The sequence below is a fragment of the Bos javanicus genome, chromosome 13 (assembly GCF_032452875.1).
Source record: "Bos javanicus breed banteng chromosome 13, ARS-OSU_banteng_1.0, whole genome shotgun sequence".
NCBI classification, from domain to species: Eukaryota; Metazoa; Chordata; class Mammalia; order Artiodactyla; family Bovidae; genus Bos; species Bos javanicus.
In genome coordinates this window covers 70,000,654-70,022,758 of record NC_083880.1, presented here as the reverse complement: position 1 = coordinate 70,022,758, position 22,105 = coordinate 70,000,654, and the positions used below count along the sequence as shown (strand labels likewise).

Genomic DNA, 22,105 nt, shown 5'->3' with positions numbered 1-22,105 from the left:
TCTTTAATGAGATGCTACATGTAATCTACTTAAAACATGCTTGCCACATAGACAAAGCTTGAGAAATGTTAACTGTATTTAAAATGACCTAATGGGTACCTGGGAAATTCTATTAAAACTGGAATTTCCAATTTTAGTAAAAATTCACTTCGAACTAGAACTAACCAAACAGATCAAGATCAGCCCCGTGACCCAAGCCAATATCCTGTCCTTAGCATGTGGCTGTTTTCCTCTATTTGAGCACTTCCTATGCGAGGAATTTTACCTCTGACAAACATTAGTGGAAAAAAGCATGACGTGGAAAAGCGTATTAGGTTCCCCTCCATTCTTTCAGTATCTTGAATTTTTCTATTTCTGAACATGAGGAAGAGAATGGCCTTGGACTAAAACCAGGGTTTGAATACTGGCTCTGCCATCGACTCGCTGTATGTCTTTGGGCAAGGTACTTGACCTCATTGAGAAAGTGAAAAAAGAGAGAGACATGTGAACAAAGGAGGTGGTGGCACCCAGTTTGCAGAGTTGGAGGTAACACTGCGAAGGCAGCTGCCCCCAGCCCCACTGTGAGGCTCCCAGAAGTGTTAGCTGCCCTACCTTCCATCTCTGACCCCATCACCTCCCTTGGGATTGAGCACACGTCACTGTCTGCTCTTGTCCTCAGATGAGTGTTGAACTCTCCTGGGCTCACAGACCCAGCAGACAGTCCCTGCTTACACCCTTTTGATTCAGTAACCAGCATCCAGCCTTGCCAGTTCTTCTGTAGGATCGCCAGAGGTTACTTAGACCAGCTTCTTCTCCTAACAGGAGGATTCTGCCGGCCCCTTAGTAACCTCTTTCTAGTTGTCCAGTGTCACGGTCAGGAAGTGACTTATGTACAGGGCAGTGGGCAAGAGGGGGAAGAAAATGCCTTGCCCTGAGACAGTCAGAAGCAGTTGGAGCATCCAGGCGGGAGGGAAGATGATTGAAGCAGGTACAACGTCCAGGCCGCATAGATGAGTGTGCAGGGGCTTAGCCGAGCTTCCGGAAGAGGCCTAGGCGGAGGCGGCGAGAAGCATGAAATGATAGAGACCAGAGAAGTGGTCATGGTTGTGGCCAAGGGAGCCACCGAATGGGTGCGTTTCTCTCTTCCATGAAAGACAAAAGGGTAGTGGCGCCAGTGGAAGGCACAAAAGGAGGCAGCACTAGTATGTGTTCGTCTTCAGAAAGTTGCCTAGCAGATGGAATTCTCCGACTCCTGTCTCCAGAGCCGCCTCCGCGTGCTGGGCAGAACAGCCGGGGTGCCCCAGGCAGCACTCCAGCGCTGGGGGCCCTCGTCCTTGTTAGAAAGACCGCAGAACCAGCAGATGGTGGCGGCCAGCCCTGGAGGGAGGCGGGGGGACAGGCCAGCCTCAACAAGTCCCCGAGCGTCCCCTCTGCTTGCCGCGGACCCGGCAGGTGTGCTGGAAAGGGCCTTTCCTCCTGGCGGACGAGACGGGGGTGTGGTTCTTCCCCGCGCGGGTCCCGAGGAGCGGCAGCAGGGTCCGCCATGATGGCGGAGGGGGACCAGGCCTTTCTCCCCAGCAGTCCCCTCTGCCTCCAGGAGAGCCTGGTGCTCGACCGCCCGCGCGTGCGGAAGCAGACCAAACACTACAACTCTTTCGAGGAGGACGAGCTCATGGAGTTTTCGGAGCTGGACAGCGACTCTGACGAGAGGCCCACAAGGTCCCGGCGCCTCAATGACAAAACCAGGCGCTACCTCCGGGCCGAGTGCTTCCGGGTGGAGAAGAACCTGCTCATCTTCGGGTGGGTGTTGGCTTCGCCTCTTCGCCCTCGTCTTTTTCCCCCTCTTCTGTTCAGTCGAGATGTGTCCAGCGTGTCTCTCCCCTCCCCTATGGGGTCTGGGCAGAGGGAGGGTCTGTTAGAGAAAGAGAGAACTGAGCTTTCTGCCCGAGGGCCCCTCAGTCAGTATGCTCTGCCGCCATTTTACGGACGTACCGTGATTCTCTCGTGTGTTTGCCACAGCACATCTCTGGGACTCATTTGCTGCCTGGTACTGATTTCCGGCCTTTTCCCCCCAAGGACGTACAGGAATCAGTGCAGCAGATGTTAGCGTTACCGCATGATGCGTGCCGGGCTCTGGCGCTGGTAGAAGCTGAGGGTTTAGCTTCTGGGAGCTCCCCATCGCTTTCCAGCACTGCAGCTGGATTCTGTCTTAATTCCAGATTTATTCCTCACTCCAGATACTGGCATTCCTCCCTAACATTCTAGCGGCCGTACGAAGCTCTCTGTGTCCAGTGTCCACGTCCCCTCAGTCATTTTTGGTGGGCTGCAGTGTGCAGGCCTCCGAGGTTTTTCAGAAGACAAAGCCCTCAGGGAGGTTAATAGGCCCCACCAGGGGTCAAGACACGCTCTTGGCTCCTGTGTGCCCCGCCGTGTCGAGGGCACAACTGGCCCTTCCTCTTTCTAACGCCCTTCTGGGGTCCACTCTCAGTTGGGGCCGGTGGAAGGACATCCTGACGCACGGGCGGTTCAAGTGGCATCTGAACGAGAAGGACATGGAGATGATCTGCCGGGCCCTGCTGGTGTACTGCGTCAAGCACTACAAAGGGGACGAGAAGATTAAGAGCTTCATCTGGGAGCTGATCACGCCTACCAAAGACGGACAGGCCCAGACACTCCAGAACCACTCAGGTGCGAGGTGGCAGTGTGTCCTTCCCTCCCTCTTCTGTGCTGGTCCACATCGCTGTGCTTCGGGGACTTCTCTCTCTTCTCAGGTGTATTTCAGAATGCCACTGGTGGGAAAGGATGCTGGGTTTTGTTCATTTCCATTCTCCTTCCCACTCATCCATGTTACCTGGGATGTTTTAAGTGTGGCTGGGCCCTCTTGAAGTTCTCTGCTCCTGCCCTCTGCCCTCGGGGTCACAGCATCTCCTGTGACCGAGGACTCGGAATGCATGCCCCACCCCAGTTCCACCTCTGTCTGTGTGTTTCCTGGGACTGCTCCTTCCCTGTGCTGAGCCGCAGCTCACTCACCTTCTCATCTTCAGGTTCAGTGTTCCTTTTCCCCAGCTGGGTGGTGGGATCCCCAAGGACACAGGTTCTGCTGCACCTTTCTTGATCCTATAGGGTACTTGGTAGATGCTTCCTAACTGACTGAATGGACCACGGGTTCACTGAGTAGGGGACTGGCTGCTCCCTCACCATCCGTGCCTCGGGGCTGAGGAGCAGGGTCCTTCGTCCAGGGCCACCATGTGCAGCCCCGCTGCCCCCCCTGCTGCCCTAGCCCAGCTCTGTTCCAACAACCACATTGAAGGCACCCTGGCTCACCTCCCTGCCTTTCTGTCTCAGGCTTGTCGGCTCCAGTCCCCAGAGGGAGGAAGGGGAAGAAGACGAAGAACCAGCTGCTGCTCCCGGAGTTAAAGAACGCAGACTGGCTGGCCACCTGCAACCCCGAGGTGGTCTTACATGACGATGGCTACAAGAAGCACCTCAAACAGCACTGCAACAAGTGAGTGCCCCTCACCCCTGGTCACTTGGTGCCCCTGAACCACCGTGCAAGGTCAGAAAGGCAGGCGGCTGTATGCTGGAAGATGGATCAGGGTTCATTCACCCTGAAGCCTCTCTTTTTACCTTTTTTTTTTTTTTTGAAAAAAATATTTATCTATTTAGCTGTACCAGGATCTTTGATCTTCAGTGTGGACATGTGGGATATTTAGTTGCTTAGCTGTGGCATGTGGGATCTAGTTTCCCAACCAGGGATCAAAGTCAGGCTACAGGAGTCTTAACCACTGAACCACCAGGAAGGGCCCCTCTCTACCTCCTTTAACCATCTCTCTTCTCCTCTGGAACCTGGCCTCTCTCACCAGCGGAGTTCATACAGAATCTTGTGACTTGACTCTCAAGATCCACTGAGGACCCTGATGATTGCACTGCTTTCCCTCCCTCTGTCCCCATGGGCGCGTCAGCAAGAACGGAGACTGGCCTCGGCGGCCACCATGCTCAGCTGCCCCCTCGCCATGCCAGGTTTTCCCTCTTCCCATCTGCCGTGACATCCATGGCCTCCTCGTGTGTGATGGACATGCATCTGAGATAGCATTCTGTATATCCCAGGGCTCACAGCTAGGGTGGGGCAGGCAGAGATAAAGGAAACAAGTGATAGAAAATGAACCCTTCCTTGTGAAGTTTAGTTGTGGGGAGTGAGGCCACCAGTCACAAACAGTGATAGGTTTGCATGTGGATACACAGAAAGGAGGCTGGCGGGGACAAGGACTCCTTGATGGATGGGGAGACCTGGTGCCCCAGGCTCCTGAGGAGTCTGTTGTCAGTATTAATATTAAGCAGCCATGTTTCTTAAACAAGTCAGACATGATTGAAAAAATGGTATTTGGGAAGAAAAGTCATCTGGTAACAATTTGCAAGATGGAATAGGTGCTTACCTGGAGCTGAATGGCCAACACAGAGTTTTGTCATCACAAATGTTGATCGTGATGACCTAGATTAGGATGCTGACTGTAGAACCAGGGAGAAAGTGTCAACTATGAGAGGTGTGACTAAAGGAGAAACCATCACCATGTGTGATGAGGGACATGAAACGCTGGTAACTCCACGGTTGTGAGCCTTATGGGCTGGGAGAACAGTGGTGCTTGTCTCCACAACGGAATTGTTACATTCGTTAAATAATGAAGACCAAAGCCAAGGACCAACTCCAGTTTTGCCTTATTAAGTTATAGCAGCAACACTTGGCTGCCCTGTCCCCAGCTGCAGATGGGGATCTGGAGTGTTGGAAACAGGCTAAGCTCTTCCCTCACACCTGCATGGGTCATCATAGATGCTGAGCAGAACTAATTGTAACCTCGGAGAAATTCTCAACATTTCTGCCACCAGCCCCAACTGTCTCCTGAGTGCAAGCCTTATCCCGGGAATCAAAGAATAAAATAGTAAAGCAGTTCTCTGGGTTTGAAGAAGCTGACTGCTGTTTATTCTTCTGAATCTGGTGGAGACCACTGTCTTCTTGGTTCTGGCTCAGTGAGGCCCAGAGACTCTGAGCTGGTGGGTGCTTGCAGCGCCTTCCCTGCAGCCTGGGAGTTTTGTGGGCAGTGTCCCAACAGGGAGTCCTCCAGCCTCCGCTCCAGTCTTCCTAGTGATGGGAGTTTACCACTGAATTACCAGATGATTATAACTCATTGTCCCTCTGTGTATTCAGTCTACATCCTGTCTCCTTGAACTGTCCACCCTTTGCTCTTGGATTCTGGTTCTCTCCTGAGGTCCTGGTCTCTGCAGAGACCAGGCAGGATTGCTTCTGCATAGCTGGCCTGTGAGCTTCTAGAATTATGGGCTCTTTCACTAGTAAATTTACTGCCACCTCTATATTAGATGAGCTTCCTGGGTGGCTCAGTGGTAAAGAATCCTCCTGCCTATGCAGGAAACACATGTTCAATTCCTGGGTCGGGAAGATGCTCTGGAGAAGGAAATGGCAACTCAGTTCACTACTTTTACCTGGGAAATCCCATGGACAGAGAAGCCTGGCAGGCTACAGTCCATGGGGTCGTAAGAGTCGGACACGACTTAGTGGCTAAACTACCACACCACCAATATCAGATGAGGGTCAAGACAGGCTCTGGGGTCAGGACTGCCTGGATTTGAATCCTGGCCCCATTGCATACCTGCAGATGAATTATTTTAAAAATAAGGATAGTAGTTCCTCGTTGTTTGGTCGCTAAGTCATGTCCAACTCTTTGCGACCCCATAAACTACAGCTCGCCAGGCTTCCCTGTTCTTCACTATCTACTAGAGTTTGCTCAAACTCATGTCCATTGAGTGAATGATGCCATCCAACCATCTCAACCTCTGCCACCCTCTTCTCCTCCTGCCTTCAATCTTTCCCAGCATCAGGGTCTTTTCCAGTGAGTCAGCTCTTCACATCAGGTGGCCAAAGTATTGGAGCTTCAGCTTCAACATCAGTCCTTTTAGTGAATATTCAGGGTTGATTTCCTTTATAATAGTTCCTACCTCCTAGCATTGATTTGAGGATCAAGTGAGCTAAGACATGCTGGCACATAGTGGGTACTCAAACTACTGTTTGCTGTTGTTAGTAGCATGAGAGTGCATGAAGTTGTTATCAGAAGAACTCCAAAAAGCTAAAAAACAGCTGCTTCAGATCTAAGCTCAGGAAGTCAAGACAGTGATGATGTATTCAAGGGAGAGTAAAGTGACCGGAAGGGAACACCACGGGGGCCTTGCGGGGAGATGTTCTGGTTCCTGATCTGGATCCTGGATATACATGTGCGGTCAGTATGGGAAGATTCACCAAGCTGTGCATTTGTGCAAAACACACTTCATATCACGAGAACAGTCATTTTTAGAAAAAGAGAAAAAAGAAAAGGCAATGCTGCTGCTAAGTCACTTCAGTTGTGTCTGACTCTGTGCGACCCCATAGACGGCAGCCCTTAACAGATAACTGACAAGATAACCTTTTCGTGTGTGAAATGGGGATGACCACAGTAACGTCTGCCATTAATGTTCTCTTTTCCTAGTACTCACGACCTTGGAGCACCCAGAATTGCCCTGGGTCACTGAGGGAATGGCAGTGCACAGGCAGCTGATGGGTTCTGACGTGTTTCTTTATCGTGTCCACCTTTCCTAGGGTACTTCTGCGAGTCCGGATGCTGTACTACCTAAAAGCTGAAATACTGGGAGAAGCAGCTGATAAAGCATTTGAAGGAACTCCAGCCAGGTAAAATAGGTCATCCTTAATGCCCAGTGTGAAGGAATTGCTGTAAAGTACCTGTTGATGGAAACGGACAAACCTGCCTGTGTTTCATGAGGCCCATGTTCGCTCCCTCCCAGGGCCAGTCCCTAGTAAAGCAGGCTAGAAGAGTGAGGAGGATTCAGCCAGGTCATCTGTGAGTGAAATAAAAGAAAAAGTGGTTGTTTAAAACGTAGCTCGTGGGCCTCTCTCATCTTCTGAGCTGCCCCACCCTCTGTCTTGAAGAGTCTCCCTGAGTAAACCTTCTTTCTTTAAAAAACAAAAAAACAAAAACAAAAATAACACGGTTCTTGGTGAGGTTCTTAGTTGTTTTTCCCCCCTCCGGTAGTGTTGTAAAATTGCTTTTAAAGCAGTCATTTCTCTGCTTTAACTAATCATCATTCACGGATGGATACAAGTGACGTTGATGTTTGATGTAGCAGATGTAGACTGAAAGCTTTACACACTCGGCCTCGGTCCTCTTCCACCTTTGAATGGTTCTCCTTTGTTTACTAGGTAATAACACTTAGTCATGTTACTGAGGCTTTGTCACCGGTGCCTTAGTTTTGTAAGCTAGGGTTTCCGAAGCTATAGAATCCTGGAGTATCCCAAGATTTGGGGGAAGAGACTGCCGAGCCCCAGGCTACCACTTGATCAGGCTGTCAGATAATCACAGTGAGTGAGTGGGATCCCCAGGCGCCTCCCTCACCATCCCTTCCCCAAGACCTGCAGTTGGCTCTGGCCCCAGACAGTGCTAGTCTTCCCCGAGGACCGCAAGTGTTGGCGTTTGAACTTTGCTTTGAGATTCCCCAGGGCAGTGGTTCATTCCCTCTCTTTCTTCCCATTGGGCAGTGCTCATGGCCTTAATGGTCACAGGAGCATGAAAGGAGGAGAGAGGTGAAGGGCAGTGACAGTCCTACCCTTGAGCATTCTGTAATCAGGAGCAGTCAGCTTGTTGACTGTTACCACTGGCTACGCATTTCATAGTTACCATGGGCATTTCTAGTGAGAATCGGGAGGTTGGGTGTTCTAATAAAAAGGTCCAACTTGTGAGTCATGTAAAGGCAGCAGAATTCAACCTGATTATTTATCTCCAGTGTTACCTGGCAGAAGTAATCTACCTGAGTTTACTTATTCCCCTGTCACCTGCTTTCTTAGACCTGCAGATGGAGGGAAGTGAGTAGACCGTGAAGAGACTAAGTCCGTTGCCCACCTCTTTCCCCCTTTCCTTTGCTTTCCACGGTCTTAGTTCTCACTGGTCCTATTCAGGTTAAATACCTTATGGTGGAGAAATTGTCATGAGGAATGAAACACTGCTCACCCCGAAAGAGTTGTTCAGCCATGGCACCACACAGGCAGAGCAGTGGGCCAGGTGGAGAGAGGTGGGGTCAGGGAGTCCCACCCCTGCAAGGAGAGCTGGGCCTGGCAAGGGGCAGGCAGCCCTGCATCCCAAGAACCTGATGGAAGAACCAGCTGGAGATGTTCCAGAGGTGGCGTTCCAGGCACCTGGGAGGTGGGAGGGAGGAGCCATCCAGGTGAATGCTCTCCCTCAAACCCCAACGCCTTCCAAGAGAGAGGACGGTGTTCAGACAATTGAAGCCAGTTAGCTAAGGGTCCATGTGAGCTCTCAGAATGCACACAGAAAACTGAAACGGAGCAATCCCTGCAGGTCTGCTCCGTGGGGTGAGCCACGTTCATCCCTTCAGCCAGAAGTTTGACCCAGCAGACTGTTAGCAGACCCTGGCCAGGAAGTTCCTCCTGCTGTGGCCCCTCTCCCCTGAAAGGCTCATTTCCTGCCCTGTGTGCAGCAGTGCAGACTAGCTCATTCAGGAATAGCGCTCACGATCTCTACATGTCAGACCAGGATGCTTGGGCACTTTTCAGCTTTTGATCATGTATGAATTCACACACTTGGGGGGTTGTTCTGCCTTTACCTAATGGACATATTGATGGCTTTTGGCGTGGTTGTCAACTGAAGGTGCACATTAGAATCGCCTGACACATGTAGAGCCCCAGGCCCCACCGCAGACCAACTGGCGACATATTCTCCATGAGGTGCTTTCAGATTCTGCATCATTCAGTTTGAGTTGAGCCTGGACATCAAATACACCTGCTGAAGTCACTCCCCATTTTAACCAGGTGCAGGGCCCTGGTTAGGACCGCTGAGCCCCCTGCTCTCTGAATCCTCCCAGTTTTGTTCCTTCACCCTCTAAGCGTGCACCTAGGGATGTGGCTTAGCCCCGGGGCTCCAACCAGGAGCTCCTGTGTTGTATCTGTCCGTGTGGAAGGCACTCTGAGTTCACGCCCTTCCTTCCACAGGGAACTGGACGTGCCCCTTCCTGACATCGACTACGTGGAGATCCCGGTGGACTGGTGGGACGCTGAGGCCGACAAGTCCCTCCTGATTGGTGTGTTCAAACACGGTGTGTATTTCAGTGCATGCTTTCTCTTTCCTGAAAAATCCCACAGGCCTGTCACATGTCTCTCTGAGAAAGTAGAGCCTCCCCTCTGTCCTCTGAGGAGTTTGCCCGGATGAGTGTATGAGTCATGCAAATACAGCAAATGTGAGTATCAGCAAGGCCCTAGAAAGGATGGTGTGTTTTCCTCACTAGTGTGACTGCCCTGCTCTCGTTCACTCACAGACCCAGCATCCGGCGTGGTGTCACACGGTAAGCCCTAGGATTTCTGGAGTGAAGCAATAAATAAATGGGGAAAATATTAGGTTTTACCATTTCACATGTATCCAGAATTCTAAGGTCATTTCAGCTGATCTACTTAACTCCTAGTACATATCTTTGGTATAAAAATTTTAAGAATAGAAGATAGCATATCCTTTTTTTTTTTTTTTAAATATAGTTACCTAGAGACCAAAGGGGATTGAGAGAGGTTTTTTAATAGCTTGGGAAAAATGACATAAATGGTGTTTTCTTCATCTCTGATCCTGTTCTAAGTACCTGCCCTTGCTTTCAGCCGACTGTTAAAATGAATAAAGCAAGTCCCAGAAAATATTCATTGTAATGTACCTGATACACACCTTCCCTGCCAGGTGAACAAGTTGACATTTTGAGCTGGAGAGCAGGGCTTAAACGTGGGAAGAGGTAGATGTCCCTGGCCTTCACTGCCAGCTCTGCCACTTATAAATGTGTGACCTCGGGCAAGTCAGAAACTTCTCTGACCTATTTCCTCACTTGGACACCAGGCAGAGGACAAGACAGCCCACCTGGAGGGTTGTAGGAAGATTAACTGAGACGGGCCATGTGGGTGGCCTCAGCGGTGCTTTGCACATAACAGGTGCTGGGTGCCGTCCACCGTCACTGACTCCCCTGCCTTTGGAAGGTTCACTATCTTTCTCACACGTGCCCTATCGGTAGAATTCTTCAACATTTGCAGGCCAACCTGCAATATTTACATAACAATGGTGCATATACCTGTTTTAATGAGGAATCCCTTCAAAACATAGATTCTGGTGTTTGCAGGCTTTGGGAGGCCTGGTGGTGGTAGTGTCAGGATCGTCAGCCATACTTTCCTGGTGAATTAATACCTCCTGTCATTGTGTAATGACCCTCTGTATCCCACATTGTGCTTTTGGCTTTAAAGACTTTGTATGTGATGAGCTTAGCAGACATACTGTGAAGATGGGGAATACCTAGCCTCTGTGCCCAGTGCTGGGGGACTGGTGTTAAGCCACACGTGGTGCTGACCGGCTCACTCTTGGATGGGACCAGACCCGTGTAGTTGGACAGGGATGTTGGAAGCAAACATAGGCTGGGCTGGACAGAGGCCTGTAGTTGGCTCCATGGACCCGTCCTCTGGTGTCTTGCAGAGTCCAGATCAGATTGCACTCCTGGTGGGCTGCTGCCCAGCAGACAGTCCATGGGCCTCGGCTTACACCTGTCCTCACCCGGGTAACACACCTCATCACCCCACGGAACAGCCCTCTCCACAGAATAATCCAGCCCATACAGTGTGTCTCACCAGGTGACAAACTCTCAGATACCGGGCGGCCGGTGGACATGTAACATTTTCAGAGAGCCACGTTGTCTGGTGTTCTATTTTTCAAGGCTCTATCAGGAGCTCTCTCTGCCTCACCTCCATGCCCTGGAGATACAAGCATGAGCCGTAGGGCTGCAGCCATTTTCTTTCTTAAGAAACATGCAGCTGTTCATTGTCCGAGGTTTCATGGCTCTTTTAGTCCACCCCAGACATAGTCTCCTATGACCCTGCTTAGATGAGAAGACTGAAGCCCCGGTTCCATCTCTGAGCTGACCACCATGGAAGAATTGGCTGCATCTTTGTTGGGGCTTTCACTGACAGCAAGAAGGACTCTGCAGCAAATCTGTTCGGAACGATACTCTTGACAGCTCTTAACTGCAGGAAGACATGGACGCCGCCCTCTAAGGCAGCCTGGACTTATGAAATAGTCATTGTGCTGTGGGTTTCAGTATCCCTGTTCACATTCTTACGAGGAACTTTTAGACTAAGTGGACAGGAGCAGGCAGCCTGTTGTTCTACTGTTTATATTGCTAGCACACAGCTCCTACTGCTCTTCAGTAGTCAGGGTTTTCTAGGGAACTGGATCAATCACTCTTTCCCACCTCCAGCTCCAAAGCTGATTGAGAAAGAGAAGTGGAGAACCTGTCCAAACTTCATACCTACTTATGCACGACAAGAAGTCTGCAGAGGAGGAACCTACCTGGGTAGTATGCGCCTCTTTTCCTGGGGAGTGGCAGGTGGAGATGGTGGCAGGCACATCCTCAAAATAGTAGGAGAGTCACGGACATTCCTGTCTTGATGTGAGCTGAGGCAGAACGGGGAGAGCGTGAGAATGGTTCTTCCTACAGTGACTGTTGGAAGGGGATCCGGGCCAAACTGACACATCCAGGCAGTTGTTATTTGAGTTTATACAGTGTCAGGCACTGTGTGAGGAACTGAATATATAATGCCAAAGCAGATACAGATTCTGTCCCTGGGAAGCCCTCAATCTCACGAGAGAGACTTAAAGTTATCACACTATCGCCCTGAGGAATGAATGAAGAAAGAAGAACGTTAGGGACCCATTTCTCCCACCATATGCCTCGGGCAGGCAGCACCTGTCGTGGAGAAGGCAGAAGAGTCACTTTGGATTAAAAGATGAAGTACCTGAAACCCCTTAGAGAAAAAGTGCCAGGTGCTGCCTCCATGTGAAGGCTAGACCAGCATCAGCAGTGACACCAGAACAGAAACCAGTCTAGCAGGGGAATACCTAGCAGAGTAAAATCGTTTGTTTGATCAAGACAGTTCTCGTTTTCAGTGCAGCATCTACCCTCATTGGAGATGGGCTCTCTGCACCACTACAGAACTAGAAATGGACTTTGTTAGGAGCAGCAAGAAAAGGATTTTGAGGACCATAAAGGAGTTCCCCCCAAATAGTTTGATGTGACAATAGCTATGACCAAATATCCGGTCTCATTATAGGATTACATTAGAGTCAATAAAATAGCATTCTCACACATGGTGTTATCACATTAAAAGTGACATTGTTCCATTGTTTTGCCTTCCTTCTGGGGTCTCTCTTTCTGGGTCAGAACTCCTCCATCTGTTTTTGACTCTGGGGATACAGTGAGAGGCGGTTCCAAAGCCCTGGTCAGTGGGTTAGGATTTTATACTGAGTCTGAACACAGAGGCAACGAGTCCATCTTAATCCAGTCAGCAATCCCAGTTGTCCTCTTTATGTTTCATCCTTTGTATCATCACTTGGCTCAGTTTTCTTTTCTAACACATGGGATAAATTTGGACCATAAGAAAATTTCGGCCCATTCAGGTGGTGGTAGTGGTAAAGAACCTGCCTGCCAATGCAGGTTAGACATAAGAGGCGAGGGTTTGATCCCTGGGTTGAGAAGATCTCCTGGAGGAGGGCATGGCAACCGATCCAGTATTCTTGCCAGGAGAATCCCATGGACAGCAGAGCCTGGCAGACTGCAGTCCATGGGGTTGCACAGTCAGAGATGACTGAAGTGACTTAACAAGCATGCATGCAGGCAGGAGATGACAAGATAACAGGGTGTCCAGAGTAGGGGGCGGGGTGTTGCAGTGAGGGGAAGAAATTGTGAAACCAGCTTGCCTGATCCTCTTGCTTTCCAAAAGAAGCCAACAAGTGGGAATGGAATCTGTATCTTGTGTGTCTTCAAGGACACACGGTACACCTCAGCTTTCATTTTTTGGTCAAGCACTACACAAAGGAGTCCGTTTAAGCTCAAGGATCTTCCCCCGACGGGAAGTCTTACAGGATCCAATTATTCTTAAATAAGTATTTTTTCTTGGCTTATTTTGTTTTTTACTTAATAAGGGAAACAAAATGTGTGTCTAGGGTGCAAGGCAGATTTAATGAGTTCTGACATGACCCCAGTCGTGACCTTGTGGTTTCTCGCCACCCCCGATCAGGTTACGAGAGGTACAACGCCATGCGAGCCGACCCAGCACTTTGCTTCCTGGAGAAAGTGGGCATGCCAGACGAGAAGTTGCTTTCTGCAGAGCAGGGTGTCACAGACGGGGCCTCAGACGTCCCCGAAAGGTGAGAATCTGCACAGACCAAACACGGTGTGACTGGTTGCGCCACTAATCTCTGACCACAGGCACCCAGCACTCTCACAGTCTCTTCCTCACAGCCTGGCGTCTCCCTTCAGCCTGAACCGCCTTCCAGAATTGCTTCAGTTACATCCTACAGCACCTCGGGCCTTTCTCTTGAACTCTGAACGCTCTGATCCAAATACCCATTTCTGTCCTTCCTGGGTTCCCCAAGCTGCCCACCATCCTGCCCTGTTCCTTAACCAGCCTCGTCTGGTCAGAGGATTCTCAAGGAGGAGTTCAGGCCTCTCTTAACCTCTCATACTTGGCAGAAAGTTAAGAGGCACAGAGTTTAGACTTCCTGACCTTGAAATGCCTGAGATGAAATACCGGCATTTTCTAAGGACTGCACGGTCCATGAATAGCCACTGCATAATGGCCATGGCATTCAGGTCCTGTCCATGGGTTGTGTGTAAAAAAGTATGGAGGCGTCCCCTTTGTCTGAGTTTTATTTACTTTTGGCATAACCCCAAGTGTATGAATTCATAGGAAAACTAAATAAACAGCCAAAGCTGTGGTTTTCATATGTGTGTGGGTATTTGAAAGACATAGTATAGAATCTCTTGGTTTGCATTTGGTGAGCTTTTGGCCTGATCTTCTCCCCCAAAGTTGTATTTCCTAGGGTCACAGGCAAGGCTGGACTCAAGGGTACACAAGCCAGCCCCCCTAACTGCTAAGGCTGAGAAAAGGATGAAGTGCATTTTTCCATTCATGCTTAGCCCCTGACAAACACTCAAGCTAGCGATCATAACCTTCTCTGCCCCCAAAGATAATAAGGATCCATCCAGAGAAGTGTTAACAAATGTCCAGAGGACCAGTGGTGGTAATATTGGGTTCATGAGGTTGGGAGAAACACCCCCTGAGGGAGGTGCCCGAATGTGGCTGAAAGCTGGTTTCTCTGTCGGGAAGCTGTTTTTTCTCTGGTCAGGCAATGAAGGTAGGAGACCCCTTCTGCCTCCAGGACCTGAGCGATGAAGAGCAGAATATTTGAGACAGGAATCCTTCAAAGTTGATTTTTCCAGGGATCATGGAAAACAAATAGGCATCAGCAGTAGTTACGCTCACGAGAGAAGACATCAGGCAGTGGATTTAGAGGCAAGCTGCCAGTGGTCCATCGGGCAGTGTCCTTTCCTGGAAGGGACCGCTGCCAAACATGAGCGACTCTGCACCGAGACTCGCCCTACCATGGGAGCTGAGGTCGGCCCAAGAGGACTCTTGGTTTGTACGGCTGTCAGTGTCTAGAGTCTGTTCTTTTATCAAAGCCATGTATTGAGCTAATTCTTGATGGGCAGTAATTACCTTTTCAAAGATAGCATGATTGTTGAAAAGCAGGCCTCTGAACTGTCCTGAGTAGATCCTGAGGCTCCTGCTGAAGTCTCATTTGAGTGGAGGTCATTGCTTGTAGAAGTTATGACGCTGGAAAAATCAAGATTCTGAGGCCTGTGGAGAAAGGTGTCTACTAGTACTCACTTTGGTCAGTGATTTAGGGGTGTTTTGTGACAGCATCCTGGTTGCAGAATAGCTTCTAGATGGTGTGTGATGCTTTTTACTCTTTTTATTTAATTTTTTTTTTTTTAGAGGCCACACAGATAAAGAAGACAATACAGAAGACAAAGTAGACGGCCTCCAGAAACAAATGGTGAGTCAAATGTGAGAAATCCCTATCGAGGTGTATTGGTCTTTGATTGCATTGCTGCAGTTGCATTGCATTTTCCCCAACATTTTATTGTAAAAATTGTCAACTCATAAACTGCTTTGCAGTCTTACTTTAATGAAACTTTTGCTTTTGAGATAACTGTAGATTTTAGATAGAATCAGAAGATACAATGCAGGGTGATCCCATGTACCTTCTGTCCAGTTTCCCACCATGGGGATAATCTTTTCCAGCATCAGGGTCTTTGCATAATAAGGTAGCCAAAGTACTGGAGCTTCAGCTTCAATGTCAGTCCTTCCAGTGAATTTCCCTCTCAGGGTTACTTTAGCTATGCTCCATAATTTTTACCATTTACTGTAAGTGGTAAAATTTGTTGTACTGTGTTTTCATTTTCATTCAGTACAATGTATTTAAAAATTTTTTCCCTTGAGACTTTTCCCTGGGCCCATAGATGATCAGATGTGTGTTATTTAATTTCTAAGCATTTGGAGGTTTTCCTGTAATCTTTCTGTTGTTTATTTTTAGTTTGGCTCCAAATGTAATTACAGATTTATGTATTTCTCCTTTCAGCTTCTGTCAGTTTCTCTCACGTGTTTTGCAGCTCTGTTGTCTGGGGCATGCACATTTAGGGTATGTCTTCTTGGTGGGTTGACTCTGTTGTCAATATAGAATGCCCCTCCTTGTCTGATAGTTTTTTTTTGGGGGGGGGTGCTCTGAAGTATACTTTATCTAATATTAAGATAGCTATTGCTGGTTTCCTTTGACTAATTTGCATGATAGTCATGCAATTTGAAGAGTCAACTAATTTGACTATTTGCATGATAGTCACTTTTTCCATCCTTTAGCTTTTAACCTGCCTATTTGAAATGAGTTTCCTGTAGACAGTGTTTAGTCAGGTTATATATTTTAAGGCACCTTGTTTTATAGTTGATATAGTCAGCCATTTACATGTAATGTTATTATTGATGCATTAAGGAATAAGTCTGACATTTTATTGTTTTCTCTGTATTTTGATTCTCTAGTTTCTTTCTCCTGCTTTCCTCTGGCTTACTGGAAATTTTTTTCTGATCCTTTTTTGACTTATCTATATTAGGTTTTTAAGCTTCTTAGTGGTTATTTTAGATATTTTACTGCATGTACATAATATATCACAGTCCACTGGTATCATTTTACCAGTTCAGGTGAAGTATAGAATCCTTACTGGAATTTATCCTTACTTCTAGTTTTTTTCTCTTTATAATGGTCTTAAATATTTCTCCTACATACACTGAGAATAATGATAATGTAATTTTTGCTGCAACTATGAAATATAATTGAGAAAATTCAGAAGGATAAGGAACGTCTACTGTTTTTACCCATACATTTACTTACTGTGTTCTTTCTTCTTCCTGATGTTCCAAGATTTCTTCTTTCTATTGGGAGAAATTCCTTGAACCATTCTTTTAGGATAGGTCTGCTGGTGATGGTTCTCTTAGTTTTCCTTCATCTGGGGATATCTTGATATCCTCTTCATTCCTGAAGGATATTTTTACTGGATATAGGATTCTGGGTGGACAGTTTTCTTTCAGCTCTTGAAAATGTTGTGCCACCTCCTTCTGGCTTCCATGGTTTCTGAGGAGAAATCTTCTGTCACTTGAGTTGTTTTTCAATTAGGTAAGGTCTCTTTTCTCTTTTGCTGCTTTCAAGGCTTTTCTCCTTATCTTTAGTTCTCACAAGTTTAACTCTGAATTTTGTATATGTGGATTCTTTGAGTTTATCCAATTTGGTGTTTTTTCAGCTTCTCAAATCTGAAGATTTGCCAAATCCATGTCCTTTGCCAAATTTGGGAAGTTTTCAGTCATTATTTCTTGGAACCCTTTCTCCTTCCTTCCGGAACTCTGATGACATGCGTGTCAAGTCTTCTGTTACAGCTCCACTGGTCCCTGAGGCCCTGTTTTAATTGTCTTTAATCTGTTCCTCTCTGGTGGTCACACTGGGCACTTCATATGTTTCCCTCTTTGAGCTTGCTGATTCTTTCCTTTCTCCTCCCTCTGCGGTTGAGCCTATCCATTGTGTTTTTGTTAGGTTTGGTTACATCATTGTATTTTTCAAATCTAGAATTTCCCTTTGGTTCTTCTTTAAAGCTTTGCTTCTTTGCTGAGATCTTCTGGAATGTGTTCAGAATTCCTCATTGATGACTGCTTTAAATTTTTATGTTAGGTAATTCTTAAGATCTCTGTCATTTCAGCATTAGCATCTGTTGGCTACCTTTCTTCAGTTTGAGATCTTCCTGGTTCTTGGTATGATAAGTGATTTTTGACTGAAACCTGGACATTTGGGGTATTATATTATGAGACTTGGGATCTTATTTAAAACTTCTGTTGTGACTGACTGCCTCTAACACCTCTATTGCAGAGGAAGGAGGCAGGGGGAGGAGGGGGCTAGTGCACAGCATGTACCGCCTTTTGGCTGCCTGGCTGTAGTAGAAGTTAATGTTCCTAGTCAGCCCCCAAGGAGACCTGAGGGGAGAATGGAAGTTCAGCTCTCCATGTGGTCTTTGCTGATACCATGGGTGGTTGGGGACCTCATTGCCAGCTGTCAGGGATGAAAATCCAAGCTCCCTACTTGACTTTTTGACACCACCCAGCAGGGGAACCGGGTGCCCTGGTACAGCCTGGTGAAGGCAGAAGTCTAGAGTCCCCACCAGCCTTTGCTGGCGTGGATGTGGTAAGCCACTGTCTGCTCTTGTGTCGTTGGGCTGGAGTGTAGCACGTCTCATCTCAACACTGTGTCCAGTCCTAGCCTGCCCTTTTCCTTGTCCTGGGCTAGAGAAAGCAGGCTTTTTTTGTCTGCACCCTTTTGTCATTTCCAGGTAGCCAGCTTCTTTACCTCCAAATCTAAGGCATATAAGGCAAAAAAGAAAACCCAAGGAACTCACTACTGTGTCATTCCACGGGTCCCAAAGTCCCTAGTTGGTCTACCTTCGCTTCACCTGTCAGCGTTTTCTTAGGTGTGTTTTATATATAGTGTCCAGGGGCTTTAGTTGTACTTAAAATGAGCAACAGGGAAATAATGCATCTTCGCAGAAGCAGAAATCTGTATTGCATGTTACAAATGAGCTTCTGGGACTTTGCAGAAGCAGACTGAAGCTTTCTTAGAGCCCTAGCACTGTTCGACCACGTTTTCTCTGGCTTTGAGTGGAGAAACTAAATCTGTTAGGATTTGTGGATTTTGGGTACCGGAGGTTACTATAACCTTGTCCTCAACTGACTCTTATCCGCATAATCTTTCTTCTCCTGATCACCAATCAAAAAATTTCAGTTCTCTTCTTTTAGTTCTAGTTGGAAGAATGGTATCTACTTTGGTTTCCATCAGTTCTGATTCCTATAACAGTAACAAAGACATCAGTTTCCCAAAGTAAAAAAAAAAAAAAAAAATTATTTTTTGAAGATGTGTTTCCGTATCTCCTCAAGATTTAAGAAGCAGAGGCTTGAAGCATATCACCCTCAGGCTTCAGACCGTGGCCCTGGCAGAAGGAAGCTGGCTGTGATCTTGACAATTAGAATCTGAGCTCTGCCATTCAGTTCCCTAGCTTATACTGTGATTTCTTTTGTCTGGAACGTGGAAAGTGTTTTCCCACAGTGGTGTTTAGTCACTACATCACGTCTGCCTCTTCTGAGCCTCCATAGACTGTAGCCCACCAGGCTTCTCTGTCCATGGGATTGTTGAGGCAAGAATAGCAAGTGGGTTGCCATTTTCTCCTCCAGGACATCTTCCTGACCCAGAGATCGAACTCATGTCTCCTAAAAGTCTCCTGCATTTTAGGCGGTAACTCAAGTATCAAAGAGATGAAAATAGTACCTTAAATTCTTCTGAATAGTACTGTCTCCAAAATACTGTTCCAACTTGTATCAGTTGATCGTCACCTCAGCCGTGTAAAGTAAGAGCTTCAGGTGTTAACTGCTCTCATTTGAAAGCTGAGGAGATTCACCGCCGCCCCTCGCCCAGGAACGTAAAGGACTTTGCCAGATTCTCACAGATAGAAGAATTCAGACTAGATAACTACATTAGACAGACTAGACAGTAGAATTCAGACTAGATGTTATGGCTTTTTTTCCCCCTGATCAAGTATTCTTTTCATAGTCAAAAGAGTTGCTGTTGTTGCTCAGTCACGTCCGACTCTTTGTGACCCCGTGGACTGCAGCACTCAAGGTTTCCCTGTTTTTCCCTGTCTCCCCGAGTTGGCTCACATGTGTGTCCATTGATTCAGTGATGCCATCCAGCCATCTCATTTTCCGTCTCCCCCTTCTCCTCCTGCCCTCAGTCTTTCCCAGCCTCAGGGTCTTTTCCAGTGAGTCAGCTCTTTGCGCCAGGTGGCCAAAGTATTGGAGCATCAGTTTCAGCAACAGTTCTTCCATTTGGTTCCGGGTTGATTTTTATTCTAGCTGCAGGTACGCACCCCTTCTCCTAGCAACAGCCAGTGTGAAGAGGCAGACCAGCTGCATTCCAGGCCCAGCTCTGAAGGCCACTCATAGTAAAGTTCATGTGTCTAACTCCTGGGGCTTGTCCTCACTTTGCAGTGCTCCCTACAGCAGGTGCTCTCTGTAAAAGGAGGGTGATGTTATGTGCCAAGTGACCTAGGAAAAAACTTCTACAGGGAAACTTAATGCCTAACATGGTCAGATCCTACTGTAAGAGAAGTTCGGTGAGGATCTGGACAATAACTCTATTCTTAGCTGAGAGTTTGAGGGGGTCTCTGAACTCAAATAGTGATGTTTGACTGTAGCTGGAGTACTTCCAGGCTTACCAAGCACGTTTCCCTTTCAGTTGCATGTTACTCTTATCCCCATTCTAGACGGGGAGAAGATCAAATAGTTTTAATGAGCTGCAAGAAAAGTCATACTAGCCAAGAGCAATGTCTCTCCGCTCACGTCTTTTTCTAAATCCTGCAGTCTTTCCGTTGTAAAATCCTTGAATTTTCTGTTAATGACATTTGATGTGTATCTACTTTGTACATGAAATTTATGAAGGTCATAGGATGCTTGATTTTTCCACAGATGAAAACTGCTGTGGGGTCTTTTTAACTGCCTTTCTGCATCGTGTTACCTCTACACAGAGAGCGCCTGTGTTCTCTTCCTCGTAAACTCCTGTGTCCTTCAATCTGAAGCTCAAAAGTTACCTCTTGGATGTCTTCCTCCTGCCTGATTTGGGTCTGGCAGGGGTGGTGACTCTTCCTGATTTTCCCACTGTGTTTAGGAGCACTTTCACACTGCATGTTGTTTTTGCTTAGTTGCTAAGTCGTGTCCAACTCTGCGATCCCGTGGACCATAGCCCGCCAGGCTCCTCTGTCCATAGGATTTCCCAGGCAAGAATACTAGAGTGGGTTGCCATATGCGTCTCCAGGGGATCTTCCTGACGCAGGGATCGAACCCGTGTCTCCTGCATTGACAGGCAGATTCCTTATGGCTGTGCTACCAGGGAAGAAGCCCTGTCACACTGCATGGCCAATATTTATTTATGTCTCTCATAACTGCCAGAACGTGAGCTCTAGAGGGATAAGGACTCCATCTTTTTGCACTGTTGGAATGCCTGAACTGAGCACAGTTCCTGACAAACAAATGTGGGAAGGCCACTTGTGGCCTCTGCGATTGGCCCTGGGGTTTTGTGAGTGCTTAGAGGAAGTTCCCTGGGCCTGCAGGTCTGGGCTGCCACCACCCCTACCCACACCCCTACCCAGGCCAAAGAGGGGAGGCAGCCAGGCCTGGAGGAGCAGCCACAAGCATGGGGATCTACTGTTCTCGAATCTGGAAACAGCCCTGCACCCATGCGGAGTTAAGATGCTGTTAGAGAGTGACAATGCATTTGATTCAGCTGGGTGTGTCTCCACACACCCGAGGCCATACTTCACAGTGATTAGAGCTCCTCATCTGGGTTCAGGCCTTCCAGGTTTGAATTCCATCTTCACCACTTAATAACTGTTTATAGTATTCGATAAGATTATCAGCCTCCTATTCTGCAATTTCTGTCTGTCTAAAAAGGGTCATTTAGTCATTTTGAATGAATGAAACACACATATGAAGTACTCAGTATGATATCTTACCCACTTACTTACCTGGGTCTCCATAGACTTTAGTTGTTACTGCTGTTGTTTTCCACTGTGTCATGAAGCCGTCCTTAGAGGACACATTTTAGTTGAATGAAAGACATGCTGGATGGTCCCCCAGCAGTTGGGTCCATGTGTGGGTTGCTCCTCAGTCCCAGCTGCCATGTGTCAGGCATTTGCCCTGTGCCAGCATTTAGTTAAACGGTTCACGTCATCAACTTACCTGTGCCCCACAATCACCCTATAAAGTGCTATCATCTCTATTTTGCAAATGAAGAAATGAGCTTGACCACAATCACCCCATAAAGTACTATCGCCTCCATTTTGCAAACAAAGAAATAAGCTTGAGCGAGCTCGGAACAGCTTACCCAAAGTCAGAAAGCAGTAGACAATCAGATTCCAAACACAGGCGGGCTCAGGATGGAGAAACTGCAGTTTGGAACCAATCCATTTGCCTGCGCTTTGATGGTCTTACGGGGACCCTGTACTCTGAAATAATGGATTCACACTTCTTCCTAGATGAATATTTCTTTCAGGTTGATTCACAGAGGCAGAAACCAGGAAATGTTCATCCTCAGACTTCAGAGGCAGAACTTCACGTGTGCTTCCCTCAATCCCAGTAATAAACTGGTGATGTTGAATGTTACGGCGTCTTTTTCACTTTGGCTGCTGCTCATCCAGATCTTCTCCTTTCTGTCATTGCCAGAGAGGGGACCTACCATCAGGAGAGGGCAGGAGACAGAGAGGCACTTACCAATCCCAGAAGCTTTCCTGACTTGAGAGGGTTTGCCTGAGGCCAACAGAAAGCATTAGGGAGACTGGAAAGGAAGCCTGCATGTCGTCTGCTACCTGCTGCCTGGAGCTACCCATGTGGATGTGGGGTGTGGTGGGGCTCACACCAGCCACCTGTATGGCATAAGGAACACCCGACTAGAACCTGGCTAGAACATGTCTCAGTCTAGAAGTGTCTATAATTACAACTTTCAGCATTCAGAGGGTCTTCATAGATTACTGTCAGTTCATTTCAGTCACTTAGTCGCGTCCA

General features: G+C 47.7%; 1 protein-coding gene across 10 annotated transcripts in view; it reads left to right on the top strand.

Annotated features, from left to right (window-relative positions):
- Positions 1 to 22,105, top strand: part of CHD6 (chromodomain helicase DNA binding protein 6) — a 201,299-nt gene that overhangs the window by 151,718 nt on the left and 27,476 nt on the right. For all 10 annotated transcript variants that reach the window (XM_061437616.1, XM_061437610.1, XM_061437613.1 and 7 more), the window contains 7 exons: positions 1,577 to 1,779; positions 2,468 to 2,667; positions 3,325 to 3,484; positions 6,620 to 6,709; positions 9,041 to 9,144; positions 13,142 to 13,271; positions 14,903 to 14,963. In XM_061437616.1, the coding sequence (XP_061293600.1) occupies positions 1,577 to 1,779; positions 2,468 to 2,667; positions 3,325 to 3,484; positions 6,620 to 6,709; positions 9,041 to 9,144; positions 13,142 to 13,271; positions 14,903 to 14,963 (948 nt within the window). The remainder of the gene's footprint in view (positions 1 to 1,576; positions 1,780 to 2,467; positions 2,668 to 3,324; positions 3,485 to 6,619; positions 6,710 to 9,040; positions 9,145 to 13,141; positions 13,272 to 14,902; positions 14,964 to 22,105) is intronic.